The 16,120-nt window shown below is 44.0% G+C and overlaps 2 protein-coding genes across 9 annotated transcripts in view; one reads left to right on the top strand and one right to left on the bottom strand.

The window, feature by feature from the left end:
* The window catches only part of TRAPPC12 (trafficking protein particle complex subunit 12), a 58,597-nt gene extending 51,353 nt beyond the window's left edge, over positions 1 to 7,244 (bottom strand). For 2 of the 7 annotated variants that reach the window (XM_035109912.2, XM_060272468.1), the window contains exons 1-3: positions 6,910 to 7,131; positions 6,387 to 6,456; positions 891 to 2,103 (exon numbers count right to left, since the gene is read on the bottom strand). In XM_035109912.2, coding sequence (XP_034965803.1) covers positions 891 to 2,096 — 1,206 coding nt within the window. In that variant the 5' untranslated portion in view covers positions 2,097 to 2,103; positions 6,387 to 6,456; positions 6,910 to 7,131. The other 5 variants (XM_035109914.2, XM_035109916.2, XM_035109915.2 and 2 more) reach the window with 5 other exon arrangements.
* Positions 7,245 to 7,325: 81 nt separating this feature from the next.
* Positions 7,326 to 16,120, top strand: part of EIPR1 (EARP complex and GARP complex interacting protein 1) — a 60,675-nt gene continuing 51,880 nt past the window's right edge. Inside the window, exons 1-2 of one of the 2 annotated variants that reach the window (XM_035109919.2) lie at positions 7,326 to 7,508; positions 12,197 to 12,280. In XM_035109919.2, coding sequence (XP_034965810.1) covers positions 7,467 to 7,508; positions 12,197 to 12,280 — 126 coding nt within the window. In that variant the 5' untranslated portion in view covers positions 7,326 to 7,466. The remainder of the gene's footprint in view (positions 7,509 to 12,196; positions 12,281 to 16,120) is intronic. The other variant, XM_035109920.2, reaches the window with a different exon arrangement.

Genomic DNA, 16,120 nt, shown 5'->3' with positions numbered 1-16,120 from the left:
AGTAGCTGAAGCTACTGTTGAAAGGACGGTTTCAACAAAACCCCATTGAAATCTCTGCTAATAAAATAATGCTCATTGTTAATAATAATTGACTGGATTGAGACCTACTTCGTTTCAGCAAGGTGATAGACTCATGTGCTTTCAGACTATGGGTTGTATCCAATGCTAGTTGTTTTGAGAGTAGACCCACTGAAATTAATAGACATGACTAACACAGGTCCCAATATTTCAATGGGTCTACTCTCAGTAGGACCACTGATCAAAGTGCTCAAGGGCTCTGGACTTGGGGCTACTGTTACATATGAAACTTATCTCCTTATGAGAAAGTATGAAGAATATTATTATTATTTTAGCCTTATGGTATGCATACCTTCTCCCAACCCAAATGCTCACCTCCAGAATACTATAAAGGTTTAGGAGTTTAAGCAGGCCAGCTCCTTTGCTCTTTCCATCTGACACTTTCAACATCCCATAGCTCAGTCGTGCTTATTACTAAGACAGACAAATCTGCCTGACTTTTGGTTCTTTACAATCTTTCCCAAACCAAAAACCTCATAGATCCCAATTCTCCAGCCCCCCCCCACTATCAAGCATATGGAAGAACACACATCCCAAGTGTTTACCTTCCATCCTGACCAACACAAGCCTCTTCACTGCCTCCTATTGGGTTAAATCATGTTTATAACCATTGCCTTTTTTTCTGCTCTTATTTGATTTCATTGTGCTATTAGATATTATGCTGAGCCGACTGCTTATATTATACTGCAGCCTGGTGAAAGGTGGGATATAAATGTCACAAATGAAAAACTTGACTAGAAGAACATACATGCCACCTAGCTTATTATTAGCCACAGTAATCCAAGAAGTAAGACACAATGGAACACGCTTACCTGAATGTTGTCAAACTTTAATCCAGGCATTGTGAGATTTTCCTTGTCTATGAAAACATTACTGTACTGCTGAGTTGCTACTGAGATCAACACATTCCTAGTTGCATCACTAGGAAGCCAAGCATCATTTCTCCTGTCTACCTCACTCATATTCAGCACAGATGCAAAAGGATCGTCGCCACCTTGAAAAACAGCTTGGATTTGGGAAAATGGCTTTGGAGACTGTGAAATTTCTGGAGAAGATGCAGACCTCCCAGCTTCAGACCGTCCATTTTTAACAGAGTATTTGTGGCTGGCAGAGTCATGGAATTCCCCAGCCGTTACCAGAGAAGACATTTGTTCTGGTACAGAAGAGCTCGCATTAGGGTTACTGACAGAAATAAAAGAGGATGTGGTAAATGAATCGAAAAAATCAGAAGCTAGAGTATTAGTATTAATGGCTTCACCAAAAAACTTGCTTAGGCTGGGACTAGGTTGAACCACCTGTGGAAGAGTTTTTATGGGAGTCTCGCTTATACCACCTAAGCTAGGCGACTTCACCATCTGAGGCTCAAAGCCATCATGCAGGAACTGCTGCTGCCCATTCACACGACTTCCCTGGCTGAAAATAGTACACACAGGGATAGGCTCAGGGTTGACGGGTGATTTGTCGGCAAGTGGGGAAGGTATCTGCTCCTCAGATTTGCATTCATCAATACTGTTTGATGCAGAGTTAAGCAGCTCATCACTTTCCACTTTCAATTCATTTTCTGCTGATTCCTGAACCAACTCTTCTTTCAAAGGAGGTTGATCGCCAATTCCACTATCAGAAATAACTTTAGGAGCGCCTTCAAGTTCAGTTTTACTCTCTTTGCTCATTGCCTTTCCCTCCAGCTCTTCTTCTGGTGCATGAATGTCTTTTGTGTCCATTTGTTTTACAATTTCTTGAAGACAACCAAGATCGCCAGCATCATCTTCACTATTATTTGGAGAATCTGATATAACAACACTCTCCATCATCTGCTCATTAAGTTTATCTATGAAGTTACTAGAATCTTCTGAGATGGTCTCATTTCCTTCAGACTCAAACTCATCTCCACCAAGATCAATTGTTTCTTCATGAAATATAAGTTCTTCATGACCTGGCAGCTGGATAGCACAGCCACCTTCTGCCGCACTTGAACCTCTTGTCTTGGCATCCTCAACATCAGCTTCTTTGTTTTCCATAATTGCTCTAGATAAAAAATTACAAGTGAATGTGACTGCTGGTGACCAGTTCTAAAACTTAAGATGATTTATGCATAAAGTGGAAACCTGATGGAAACATCAGGTTCTACACATCCATTTGAATAATTAAGATGCCCAGTACTTCAAATGCAAAAAGCTCCAAATAAAAGAAGTTAACTCTACAGCAGGGACAGCCATCTTCCAAAATACAATTAAAAACTGGCAGTGATCTACCCCTACCCTGGTTTTGTGGGGTTCAGCTCGAAGTTGTTGAGCTTTTTTTTAGGGAAGCTAAACAAGGAAGAGGGCAAAGGAAAAAATGAAAACAACCGCTCACCAAGGGATCATTTATGAAACAGTCAGCCTCGCAGTGGGAGCTCCGTCTTTCATTCTAACAATCTAGAGGGCAGGGAGAGAGGGCGGGACCTATGAATGGAAAGAAACCCTGCTCTACTGTAGATCTAAGAACAGAAATAGTATCAAGCAAATAGTATAACGCAGTATCACAAAGAAAGATAATTCAGTAACATTTATATAGCATTTACAAATGGGCAGATCATTTCAGTGTAACAAAAATGATCTGGATGCTGTCCCCTACTCTCTTTTTCTATTAGTGCAGTTTCTGTTTCTTCATCAACCTGTCCATCAGCACAGATGCTGAATAGAGGTTCAACTCCTTCTTCTAATTGAAAAGTCTGTTAATACACAGAGACAAGAAAAGAAAGCTGAAACATTGAATCATGGGTAGGCAAACTAAGGCCCAGGGGCTGGATCCGGCCCAATCATAAAATCATAGAATAATAGAGTTGAAAGAGACCACAAGGGCCATCCAGTCCAACCTCCTGCCAAGCAGGAAACACCATCAAAGCATTCTTGACATATGGCTGTCAAGCCTCTGCTTAAAGACCTCCAAAGAAGGAGACTCCACCACACTTCTTGGCAGCAAATTCCACTGCCGAACAGCTCTTACTGTCAGGAAGTTCTTCCTAATGTTAAGGTGGAATCTTCTTTCTTGTAGTTTGAATCCATTGCTCCGTGTCCGCTTCTCTGGAGCAGCAGAAAACAACCTTTCTCCCTCCTCTATATGACATCCTTTTATATACAGTATTTGAACATGACTATCATATCACCCCTTAACTTTCTCTTCTCCAGGCTAAACATACCCAGCTCCCTAAGCCGTTCCTCATAAGGCATTGTTTCCAGGCCTTTGACCATTTTGGTTGCCCTCCTCCAGCTTGTCAGTATCCTTCTTGAAGTGTGGTGCCCAGAACTGGACACAGTACTCCAGGTGAGGTCTGACCAGAGCAGAATACAGTGGTACTATTACTTCCCTTGATCTAGACGCTATACTCCAATTGATGCAGCCCAGAATTGCATTGGCTTTTTTAGCTGCTGCATCACATTGTTGACTCATGTCAAGTTTGTGGTCTACCAGGACTCCTAGATCCTTTTCACATGTATTGATCTCAAGCCAGGTGTCACCCATCCTGTATTTGTGCCTTTCATTTTTTTTTTGCCCAGGTGTAGTACTTTACATTTCTCCTTGTTAAAATTCATCTTGTTTGCTTTGGCCCAATTGTCTAATCTGTTAAGGTCATTATGAAGTGTGATTCTGTCCTCTGGGGTATTAGCCACCCCTCCCAATTTGGTGTCATCTGCAAACTTGCTCAGGATGCCCTCAAGCCCATCATCCAAGTCATTGATAAAGATGTTGAATAAGACAGGGCCCAAGACAGAATCCTGTGGCACCCCACTAGTCACTACTCTCCAGGATGAAGAGGAGCCATTGTTGAGCACCCTTTGGGTTCGGTCAGTCAGCCAGTTACAAATCCACTGAATGGTAGCATTGTCTAGCCCACATTTTACCAGCTTCTTTACAAGAATATCATGGGGCACCTTGTCAAAGGCCTTGCTGAAATCAAGATAGGCTACATCCACAGCATTCCCTACATCTACCAGGCTTGCAATTCTGTCAAAAAATCGCCCTCTAAATCCGGCCTGTGGGCGGTCTGGGAATCAGTGTGTTTTTACATTAATAGAATGTGTCCTTTTATTTAAAATGCACCTCTGGGTTATTTGTGGGGCATAGGAATTTGTTCATCCCCCCAAAAAAAATATGGTCCGACCCCCCACAAGGTCTGAGGGACAGTGGACCGGCCCCCAGCTGAAAAAGTTTCCTGACCCCTGCACTAAATGTACACATAGAAAGTTCAGGGCTACTCCGTGTCCAACAAAGGTATAGCAATGAACCAAATGCAGAAGCAGCTAAGATTTCCCCCTTTTTAGATGAGAGCAGAAAGTGCTGCAGAAACAGATGGCAAAGCACTAAGTAGCCACTCCCAAACAGTCCAACAGCCTAGCTGACCACTTTGAGAAAAGAATGCTGGACTAAAGGGGCCATTGGCCTGATCCAGTAGGCTCTTCTTAGGCCCTTTTTGTCTCCTCAATGTCGACTTAATATTCCTCATTCCCACAGCTGCCTCATAGCTCTTAGTGCATGAGTTTAGCCTCAAACATGGAGCTACTCCTGGCAGCTGAGTCTACTAAGGTTTGTACTATGAAGTGAGATCACCAGGGAGGAGTTATGTAGTAAGGCAGGGATGAATTTCTGCCCAGTCAACTTAGGTCTCTTATGCTCACTTTGTTTGCTAGGGTAATATGAGCAAACAAAGCTACAGTGGTACCTCAGGTTAAGAACTTAATTTGTTCTGGAGGTCCATTCTTAACCTGAAACTGTTCTTAACTCGAGGTACCACTTTAGCTAATGGGGCCTCCCGCTGCCGCCATGCGAGTTCTGTTCTCATCCTGAAGTAAAATTCTTAACCCGAGGTTAGCGGAGTCTGTAACCTGAAGCACCTGTAACCTGAAGCGCCTGTAACCCGAGGTACCACTGTACTTTATTGTAAGTCTAACTGTTGGCCTACTTAGCCCTTGATGGTCCCCTCTCCAGATGGCTTCAAAGAGACAACCAGCTGATTGTTATTTCTAGGGCCTGCTCTCCCCATCCTTCTTCCTAGAGTCCCATCTTTTCATTGGATGGGAGAGGCAAAAGTGCCAATAGGGCAAAGTCAATGAACTCAAGGAGTTCCCTGGCTGAAGGGGCATGTAACTTGGCAGACCCCTCCATGGATGTGGCTCACAGAGGGATTTGCCTGCAGAATAAATGGAGGGGCCCCAGGGTTTAGGAAACAGCCTTTGTCCCCTAGCCCCAATATGATTTATCACAAGTCTCCATTGATAATCGCAGTTTTATAACTAAAAATAGTCCATTGATTGCCAGGTAGTAGGGTTATGACTCAAACCTATGCAGTTGCCTGTCCGCACCATTTAACAGAATATGTAAAAATGGCATATAAGCAATGTTGAGTCTGTTCTTAGGTTTCAACAGACTACCTAATGGGTGCAAGAGAGATAAAATATGAATGGGGTGTAAGAGAGAGCTGGCTTGGAAACTTAGATCTTAGGGTATGTGAATGCTAGCATCTGTTTCTCTCACCCATACCAAGACCTCTGTGTTCAAAAGCTGAAATAAAAAGTTCAAATAAGTAATTGTAACATTTGTTAAGATGAGTTCCTCTTTAATGTGGTAATAATTTTCATATGGTGAGATGAAAGAAAATTCCACCTACAAGAAAGAAGATTCCACCTAAACATTAGGAAGAACTTCCTGAGAGTAAGAGCTGTTCGACAGTGGAATTTGCTGCCAAGGAGTGTGGTGGAGTCTCCTTCTTTGGAGGTCTTTAAGCAGAGGCTTGACAGCCATCTTTTAGAAATGCTTTGATGGTGTTTCCTGCTTGGCAGGGAGTTGGACTGGATGGCCCTTGTGGTTTCTTCCAACTCTATGATTCTATGATTTTAGGTGACAACACATTTCTCTAAGACAGACTAACAGGAAACAAGATTTCTCCCTCTAATAATGTTGATAATAATAATAATAATTTATTAATTATACCCCGCCCATCTGGCCGGGTTCCCCCAGCTACTCTGGGCGGCTTCCAACAAAACAGAAATTCTAAAATACAGAAATCCATCAAACATTAAAATACAGAAATCCACCACACATTAAAAGCTTCCCTAAACAGGGCTGCCTTGAGATGCCTTCTAAAGGTCTGGTAATTGTTGTTCTCTTTGACCTCTGGTGGGAGGGCATTCCACAGGGTGGGTGCCACTACCGAGAAGGCCCTCTGCCTGGTTCCCTGTAACTTGGCTTCTCGTAGTGAGGGAACCGCCAGAAGGCCCTCGGAGCTGGACCTCAGTGTCCTCTAAGACCTCATGAAAATACAGACATACCTTTAATCTCTGCTCTGGCAAGCCTCAGTATCCCAGGACAAGTCACTTTAGATCAGCCTCCGTGTCCCATCTGTAAAACAGCAGCAGGAATTATTTTCCCACTTTACAAATTATGATTAGGAAACCAAGCGAAACGAGGATCTGTTATCTTTGCTCCATAAAAAAAATACCATACTGTACACGATTAACAAGCGTATCTACAGAAAAATATCACAATGCACGCTACTGTTTAAAATACCACGCAGGAAATACCAAAACCTCCCACAGGTTTACTAGTTGTTCTCACAAAACAAGTTTCTCTACACACCACTTCGGGCTGCAGAGACACGTACATGGGTTTCACATCTGAGTCCTACTCTGAAAAAACACAATCTCTGCCCGTATAGAAGACACCAGGCAGCATTCCAACTTCGACTTCTCCCTGACGAGCTGGCTTTCTACATGCAGGGAGGTGCCCCCCCCCTTATGATTTAGCCTAGGGATGTAATAAAACATCGCCCACCCCCCGTAAGACCACTCCCACCTCTCCTCCAAGGGGGGTACAGCCACCTCAGGCTTTTCAAGAGACAACGCAAACAGGGATGATTGTGGGCGAAGCTGATTTTTTTCCCGGGTTGCTCTTTAAATAGGACAAGCGAGTAGCACATCCCCGCGCCCAGAGCGGGCGCCCCCTCCTGCTCCAAGCCTCCAGGGAGGATGGAAGGCCACGGAGAGGATACTCTTTCCCACCCTTGCTTGGCCTCCCCCTCACCTACTTCCACTGACAGCTGCAAAAGGCGACGCCTCCGAGACGCGGCGGCGAAGAAATGCGTGTGCGTGGAGGGGGGGAGGGGGAAGCGCAGAAGTAGAGGAACCAACCAATATGCGTAGTGCGCATGCGCAGCTACGTCCCCGTTCCCGTCACCCGCTTGCCGCCGCCTCACACACGCCACTCCGGAAGTAAGGACGGAAGCCGACGTGGGACCTGCCCCGTTTTGTTGTGTGTTTCGCCTTTTATTTAAACACGCGTTTGCATGGGAAGAAGAGGCTAGGCTCCCCATCGCGGCGGCGCCGAATCGGAGAGGCCTCTGCTGGACAGCCATGGAGGACGACGCTCCGGTGATTTATGGGCTGGAGTTCCAGGTAATAAGGAGGGGGGAAGCACCTGCTGATAGTTACGCTGTTTGTTCTTCGCAGGGGCGGTAAATGAAGCACCGGCGCACGGGTTGTTTGAGGAAGAAGCGTGCTCGAAGCTTTAGCAGGCTTAGCAAAACCAGTCCAACCAGCTAAACCAGTTGATTGCCCACAATAAGAAAACAGAAGCACCCCTTCCAAATAAATAATCGCCATGGGTATAGAGGAGTAACTGTGAAGGGCATAGGAGCCAACTCCTAGAGGCCGAAACAAAATTAAAAAAAAAATCATTCCAGTAGCACCTTAGAGACCAACAAAGTTTGTCATTGGTATGAGCTTTCGTGTGCATGCACACTTCTTCAGATACCTCTCCTAGAGGCCGAGATCCTTTTGGCCTCCCCCACCCAATAAAATACCTGAGGGGGCCACTCCACCCAAAGCTGATGGGCATTGCCATTCAAATGGTGTCCATGCACCGCAATTTGTGATAAATCATGTGGGGCAAGGCTTACCTTCCCTCCCCACAATATCTGGTTTCAAGTTGGCACCCCTGGTGAAGGGGGGGCGCACCAACCTTGCACAGCTTTCCCCAACCTGGGGCCCTTTTGGGAATTCTGGAATGCAGTTCTCATGATCTCTGGCCGTTGGCTGTTCTGACTAGGGGTGGTGGGTATTGTAGGCCAAAGCATCTGGAGGGTGCCAGGTTGCGGGGGGTGGGGGGAAAGCTGAGATTCTGCCTGTTTTTGGTTGATTCTGCTTGAATTTCTCAGCCTGAGAGCGAATTTAGTTCTATAACTTTTGCCTTTCAAGTTGGTGAAGTTAATTTTAAGTGTGCTGTTGACGTTGCAGGGGAGAGGCGGTGAAGGTGTTGGTGTTCTTTTTCTCGTTTGTTGCTTTTCAGAATGTGGTGTGGATCTGGGATTACTTAACGTGGACTAGTTACCTTTTAAACCGCACACTACAGACCACCCTTCCAAAGTATGTACATGAAAGTATTTCACATTTGTGGAGAATCTTCAGATTGCTTATTAGTATTATATTTCTTACCTGTCCTGGGGGTACAGGTCAGGTCACAGCAATTAAAAAAATATGGTATACAAATAGATCACACTTAGGAAAATAGGGTGTTTTCAAGAATATATATTCCATTTCTTGAATGTTCACATTTCATTAAATGGGTGCCATACTGTTATAAAAATGATTGATTTGAAATTGTTTTGTACTGGGTTAGGGAACTGGATCTGGCCAGTATGCTGGTTCCTGGGTTCCCCCAATCCTGGTGAACCACTTTGACAGATGGGCAGACCTTTGCCCACCTGTCAATTACTTGATGTCACTGTGCTATTAGTATTAACTTTGTAGCATGACAAGCCGCACTGCAAAATAAAACCCAACACATGTTAGCTGTTAGGTGGTGACTTCAGGCCTGCTTTCTGCAGGGATTGGTTCCACGACTTGAGTTTTCCGCAGTTGATCCAGCAGGCTTGCTCTCATCCCCAGCCAGCTGATTCAGGATAGCAAACTTCCCTTCCAGCACACCTTCTATAGAGAACTTTGAAGCTACTGATTGTGCATTGGCAACTTTTAGTTTACTTGTCCCAGAACTCATGTCACGTGATGCTGGGTGTGGGTAAATGGATGTGGCTTGGAAAAAAACAGCTGTGTGGGCCAAATTAAGAACTGTGCTACACCTAATTAGGGTTGTGGGCTTGAGATTCCCCACTCCTGGTTTAATGTGTGTTCCTTTAAACCACGGGCACAGCACCTACACATGGAAGGACCAGATAAAGCTCAGTGAGGTCCTGTTCTTCGCTCTCCACCATCGGTGGTCAATGTACATGCAGAGCATGATAGGACATTGAGACAATGAAGGGGAGGTGTGTGTTGACCTGAATTCTCCTCCTCTCCATATCACACAAGTTACTGTAGGTTAGATTAGCATTATAAGAGCAAGCATGTACAAGCCTTGAGCCTCTTCCTTCTCCTTTGATATGGCAGGAAGGAAGAGATGAGAAAAAATGAAATATGAGCCCTACTAGATCAAGTTAATAGCCCATCTAGTCTAGCCTCCTTTTCTCATAGCGTTCAATCAGATGTGTTTGGGAAGTCCAAAATCAGGACTTGAACACAAGAACGCTCTACCATTCTGTGGCTTTCAGCAATTGGAACTTCCCGTTTCTCCTTTTGGTTAACCACAGTTAAGGAGTCAGTTAATTTAGTCTTTGCTTGTTTTGGTAAACCTTGGTTAAAACTAACCACAGTTTGCCAGCGTGCAAACTTGCTGCTAACCTGCATTTAGTTAAAAATGGAAGGGTAAGCTACCAAACTACACCTAGTAGCTATGTTGGGTTGGGAGATTGCAGTGCCCAAGGCTTTTTCTTATAATGGCATAGTTTAGCAGTGCATGTGAATGAGACCACTGGGGCTGTGTGCCAGAGTCACATCATAAATGTGCCATCTCTGTTTTATGCATGCATGCAATGCTATCAGTAAAACTGTTTCAAACTGGAACCATTGTAAATAGTTAACAGGCGGTCCAATCTGTTTAGCTCCCAAATTTAAGTTACAGTATTCAGTGGGTGCCTATTTTTTGATTAATTATTTTAAGCACCAAACAAATCTCGATGTGAAAACATACAGGTGAGGTGTCTTGAATTTTTAAAAAAATTGCTTGCAGTACTACGGTAAGTGGGTAAGTTTTATTCATAGTAGGCCCATTGAAATACATATACTTACCGTATATACTCGAGTATAAGCTGACTTTTTCAGCACATTTTTTATGCTGAAAAAGCCCCCCTCGGCTTATACTCGAGTGAGGCAGGTGGCGGCGGAGGGACGAGCAGAGAGAACGGAGCCCTTTCTTGCCGCTGGTCCCGCCGCCGCTGCCTGCCTCTTGCAAGGGCAGGCACAGGAGCCGCAGTCAGGAGAGGCTCTGCACTGTGCCTCTCCCAACCGCGGCTCCTATGCCTGCTCTTGCGAGCAGCAGAGGTGGTGGCGGAGGGACGAGCGATGAGAAAGGAGCTCTTGTGCCTGCCCTTGCGAGAGGCGGGCAGAGGTGGCAGGACCAGCGGCGAGAAGGAGCTCCTTTCTCGCCACTCGTCCCTCCGCCGCCACCTCTGCCACTCGCAAGAGCAGGCATAGGAGCCGCGGTTGGGAGAGGCACAGCGCAACGTAACACCTCCCCCAACTGCAGCTCCTGTGCCTGCCCTTGCGAAAGGCGGGTTCTCTCCTTATGATACTGCAACTGCTTATCTTAGGAAGGAGCGTCTCCACCCCCATCGTTCTGCCCAGACACTGAGGTCCAGCACCGAGGGCCTTCTGGCGGTTCCCTCGTTGCGAGAAGCCAAGTTGCAGGGAACCAGGCAGAGGGTCTTCTTGGTAGTGGCACCCGCCCTGTGGAACGCCCTCCCATCATATGTCAAAGAGAAAAACAGCTACCAGATTTTTAGAAGACATCTGAAGGCAGCTCTGTTTAGGGAGGCTTTTAATGTTTAATAGATTATTTTATTTCATTTTTCTGTTGGAAGCCGCCCAGAGTGGCTGGGGAAACCCAGCCAGATGGGCGGGGTATAAATAAATTATTATTATTATTATTATTATTATTATTATTAATCTGACGAACCCCACAGCCCCAAAGAAGCATTTTCTCGCTTTCACAAAGTTATTTACATTCAAATGTTTTTGGGTTACATCTACCCTAATGTTTTCCATGAATCAGGAAATTGTGTAAATTGAATCATAAAGCAAACCTTAAAACATAAAATGATACTCCATGTTGTCTAGGATAGGGTTCCCCTACTTCTCTTAGTAAGAACCAAAACATTTAATTCTAGTGAGTCTTCTCATGATCTTAGTAGCACCTGTGCTGTATAGCCATTTTCCTGTCCTGTTGATGACAAAGATATTGTGCAGCAGTTGGTACGCATTTCACACCCTAGGCTTATACTCAAGTCAATAAGTTTTCCCAGTTTTTTGTGGTAAAATTAGGCGCCTCGGCTTATATTCAGGTCGGCTTATACTCGAGTATATACAGGTAAGTTAGTCCTGACCATTTAAATTTAAAATTTAGTGGAATACAACTGCATTGAATCTAGAAATCCTGGGTTTGATTCAGATTAAATTAATCATGCATAGTTCCCATTGAAATCAGTAGAATTTGTGTTAGTCATAACTAACTTTTTATGTTTATTTCAGTGGAACCTTGGTGTGTTTTGCTGTAAAACCTATGAAAATATTAAATCACACAGATGCAACACATTGTGCAGCATGTGAGGGTTGTTTCTTGTGCAGGAAATAAGTTTTAAATTTTCAGTTACTTGGTCTACAGCTTTCCCCAGTTGCTGTTTCTACAAAAATTTCTACCTTGAACATTTGTGCAGTTGCTCTTGCATTCTGTGCCTCCTTTTCATGGATGAGATGGTTCTCTAAAATTCATTTTGGAAATGTGTCTTAACACTAGAAGCATGGCAATTTTACTCATGAGCCTATCACACTTCTGTACCAAGAATACCTTTGGAAAGTTGGGAGAAAATAAATCTATGTAACAAAGAACATGCATTAAAAAGAAAAAGTCAAAATACAGATGGACTAAATGTCAAAAACACCGTTCTTGGTAACCGATGTCCTGCATGTTCCAAGATACTAAAATATGTTTCATATTATTGTATTTTTATCCTTCCCTCCCCTTCCCCACTTAGGCACGAGCTTTAACACCCCAGACCGCAGAAACAGATGCAATACGGTTTCTGGTTGGAACTCAGTCTCTTAAATATGATAATCAGGTAAACTTGAATGAAAGATGTATTAAAATAGAATCGGAAATGTTTTGAAAGCCTTCAGTGGGATAATGATTTTTGCTTGCCAAATTGAAGTTTTAAATGTAGTGCTGTTTTAAAAAATATTGGGTGTGATCTCGAACAGTATTTGGTTGTAAAGTTCTGTGTTAGGAATTGAGCTGGGGGTGGTGAGGGAAATCCTAATCATGCTAATGTTAAATAATGGTTAAAGGGGGGTCTTTGGGGCTACAGAATGCTTATATAGTTATTTGGATTTTGTAAACTGCATCTAGGAAGAAGCCCCAATGAGCTCAGTGTGGCTTTCTTCTGAGTAGACCTGTGCTGTAAAAATCATTCTGATGGAATTTAATTTCTCTGCAGTGAGAAATGATGAATTGAAGAATGTGGTTCATTGATGAACCTGTACAACAGGTTAAAACTTTCTTGGTTTCTGAGTCTCAACCAAGCCTGTTCAGAATCATTGATGAAATAAAACAAGCAAGTTGCTAGAACTGTTTGTTTGCCACCTTTCTAATATGATAAACATGTCTAAAAAGGAAAAACAAGAACTTAGTAAAGCTATATCGTTATTTGAACAGTTTACCTTGGGGCACATCTGTTGGTACAAGGCTGAAAAAATTGTTTTGGGAGGCAAAAGAAGCACTCCCTTCCTCTTCTCCCACTGCATTCCCCCTGAAATCTGTTGAGGGGGGGTCCCCCAACCCTTTGGATCAGATTTGGGGAGGGCACAGGTGCCAAGCATGGGGAAGGAAGGGAATTCCTGTTGGCATAATGCAAATATTTAGTTCCATACTGCCCAATATGCTTATTTTTTGTGATGGTGGGGAAATCAGACCTGCTCACGATTAGGCATATTGGTATATCTTCTCTCTTATAATTGTTGTTGGAGACATGGGACTCTGGTTTTCCCCATAACAGCTTCTCCCAGAATACCCCATAACAGCTTGTAGATGCCATTATGCCAAGTAATCTCGTTATGTATACATCTGCTCTATTCCATTACAGGGGAGTGTCTAGAGCAGGCACCCCCAAACTTCGGCCCTCCAGATATTTTGGACTACAATTCCTATCTTTCCCGACCTCTGGTCCTGTTAGCTAGGGATCATGGGAGTTGTAGGCCAAAACATCTGGAGGGTCGCAGTTTGGGGATGCCTGGTCTAGAAGGCATGTTACAGGATGAGTGCTATTATACATAGTAGGGAAAATTTTGAGGTGGGGATGCCATTTTTGGTAGGATCACGTCTTGGATTATATGTAGTTATTACCCTGCAGCTGATGCCTAAATGTACAGTTTCCTGTAGGAGCAGTGTTTTGAAAATACTCCAAGCCATTAAAACTTTTGCAGGAGGAAAATATTGATAGCACTCAAACAGCCTGATTGTATCTGGGTAATAATTCTACTATTGACTCAAAACACTGTTTGAGCCTGCATCTCCTTGCTCCCCGCTGCCCCCGTCCTTTCCATTTTATGTCTTACCAGCATTGATAATTGAGGTGCAGAGCACTTTCTCTGAGTGCTAATGAGTTGATAGGGTTAATGGCCTTTAGCAGCGCTTGAAGCCATCAACTCCTCAGTCAGTCATTAATCCCTAAGAAGTGTCAGGAGCCTCTGTTGTTACTGCTTAATTTAGCAGCGCTGGTCTCTACCTAGGTCAGGTAATGGCCATTCTTCCGACACTAGCTTGACATCCAAGTTGCACTAACTAGGCTTCCACTCCTGGGCAGAGGCGTATTGTGAGTGGAATCCCTGAAAGGAATTGCATTGTCATAAAGCATTGGGGGCGGGTGTGATTTTTCAATTGTATTCTGTTCATTTACATTAAGCCAACACAAGCAAGTAAGGAGCCTGAAACAGGATTTGGGCGTGAAAATGCAGAGACAGGGCAGGCAAAGAGATCCCTACTGCATCTTCCACTTTAAGGTTGTTCACTGAGTATATGTAAGAAAAAGGCACTTAAAAGGTATTTTTTTAAAAAAAATGAAGAATAACAATTGAAAATATAATCATGTTTCTATCCTTGGGATACTAGAGTGGTGTTTTTGTGTGTGTGTGTCTTGGGTTTTTTGTGTAAACATGTCTTCCACAGAGGAACATTTACAATATACGAGGAGGCTCTTATTTGCCTGCTTAAGCTGCATTTCTCAAACTTTTGAAACTGAGCTACCTCTTTTTCCACTTTACCTGTTGGCCTTCTCCAACACACCTATGTTTTAACTAAATTCAAACAAATACATTGCCAGAACAGGATGTAAAAGCAGGTAGAATTAAGAGAAGGATAAAGCCTAAAACAGGGGCGGGGAACCTTTAAAGGCCTGAGGGACACGTTCTCTTCTGGGCAACTGTCCGGAGGCCACATACCATGGTGGGCAGGGGTCAGAGGCAAAAGTGAGCGGAGCTGGTTTTTACACACACTTGCATCCCCTCTCTCCTCCATCCAGATCAAGTAAGAGACTTTAGGGTTCAAGGACACATTCCAGCCAGGCAAAAATACTTGGGCTACAAAGTAGGGCCAGTGAGGGTTGTGAATGGGGAAGTGTTCTAGGAGCCATCTAGAGAGGCTCAGCGTCTGCGATTCCTTGCTCCTGTTCTAAACCACAAAGAGAAACATCAAAATAAAGCAGCAGGTTTCCTGCAAAACCAGTGTGGAATTGAAGCCTTAGAGCAGGCATCCCCAAACTTCGGCCCTCCAGATGTTTTGAACTACAATTCCCATCTTCCCCCACCACTGGTCCTGTTAGCTAGGGATCATGGGAGTTGTAGGCCAAAACATCTGGAGGGCCACAGTTTGGGGATGCCTGCCTTAGAACAGGCATAGGCATCCTTGGCTCTCCAGATGTTTTGGAACTACAACTCCCATGATCCCTAGCTAACAGGGCCAGTGGTCAGGGATCATGGGAGTTGTAGTTCCAAAACATCTGGAGAGCCAAGGTTGCCTATGCCTGCCTTAGAGGTCAATCCCTGCATATCTGTTGGGGAGCACTTGAGACATTAGCCCCATCCGGTTCTCCAAACAACCACAACTCTTCCCTGATTCTCATCTTTCTCTCTACATGTTTGCTTTTCTTTTTTCTGGGTAGCTTGTTGGAGGAGGAGCATCAGTCTCTCTTGTCTGAGTGCAGGAGTTTGTTTAAAGCAGGGGTAGAGGGTTCGGTGCCCTCCATATGTTGTTGAACTCCCAACTCCTAGAAATGACTAGCAACGTTTCTTACCCCTGTAGCAAAACAAAAGACCAAAAGATCGATTGAACAATAAAATGATGGTTGAATTTTGGTCCATGTTTCCAAAGCTGTGACTATTGTGAGTGCTTGGAGAAAACACATCCTAGGATATAGGATGTTTGACTGCCCTTCTTCCCACAGAATGTTTCTGATATGCCCAAGAGAGCTGTGTTGCAACATGTCTGGTTTTGCCTTTTAATGCTTTCCACGTCTCCAAGCCAAAAGAGTTAGGAAAATAATAATATTAATGATGATAAAATCCTATGGAACCGGTGACATGCTATATTTAATAACACTTGTCCTCGGGGCCTGATGTGGTTCTGAATGATGATCACAGCAGTGAGAAGGAAGCTGCTATGCCTGACTTTGAGGGACCTGAGATAGGGCAGAAGGCACTTCTGGTTTATGTGCTTCATGACCCTCTTTATATGGTTAGTAGGGGCATATAATACATGTTGGTAGAGCAAATTGAATTTTGATTTGTAGCTCACCTTTAGGGAATCAATTTCACTGCCAAGGAGACTACTTCATAATTTCAACATGAGGCTTCCTGTTTTTAGAGGAGGCTGCGAGAGCATATAGATGAAGCAGCCAGCCAGCCTGGTG

This window comes from Zootoca vivipara, chromosome 3 (genome assembly GCF_963506605.1).
Source record: "Zootoca vivipara chromosome 3, rZooViv1.1, whole genome shotgun sequence".
NCBI lineage: Eukaryota > Metazoa > Chordata > Lepidosauria > Squamata > Lacertidae > Zootoca > Zootoca vivipara.
This window is presented reverse-complemented; position numbering and strand designations above follow the sequence as displayed.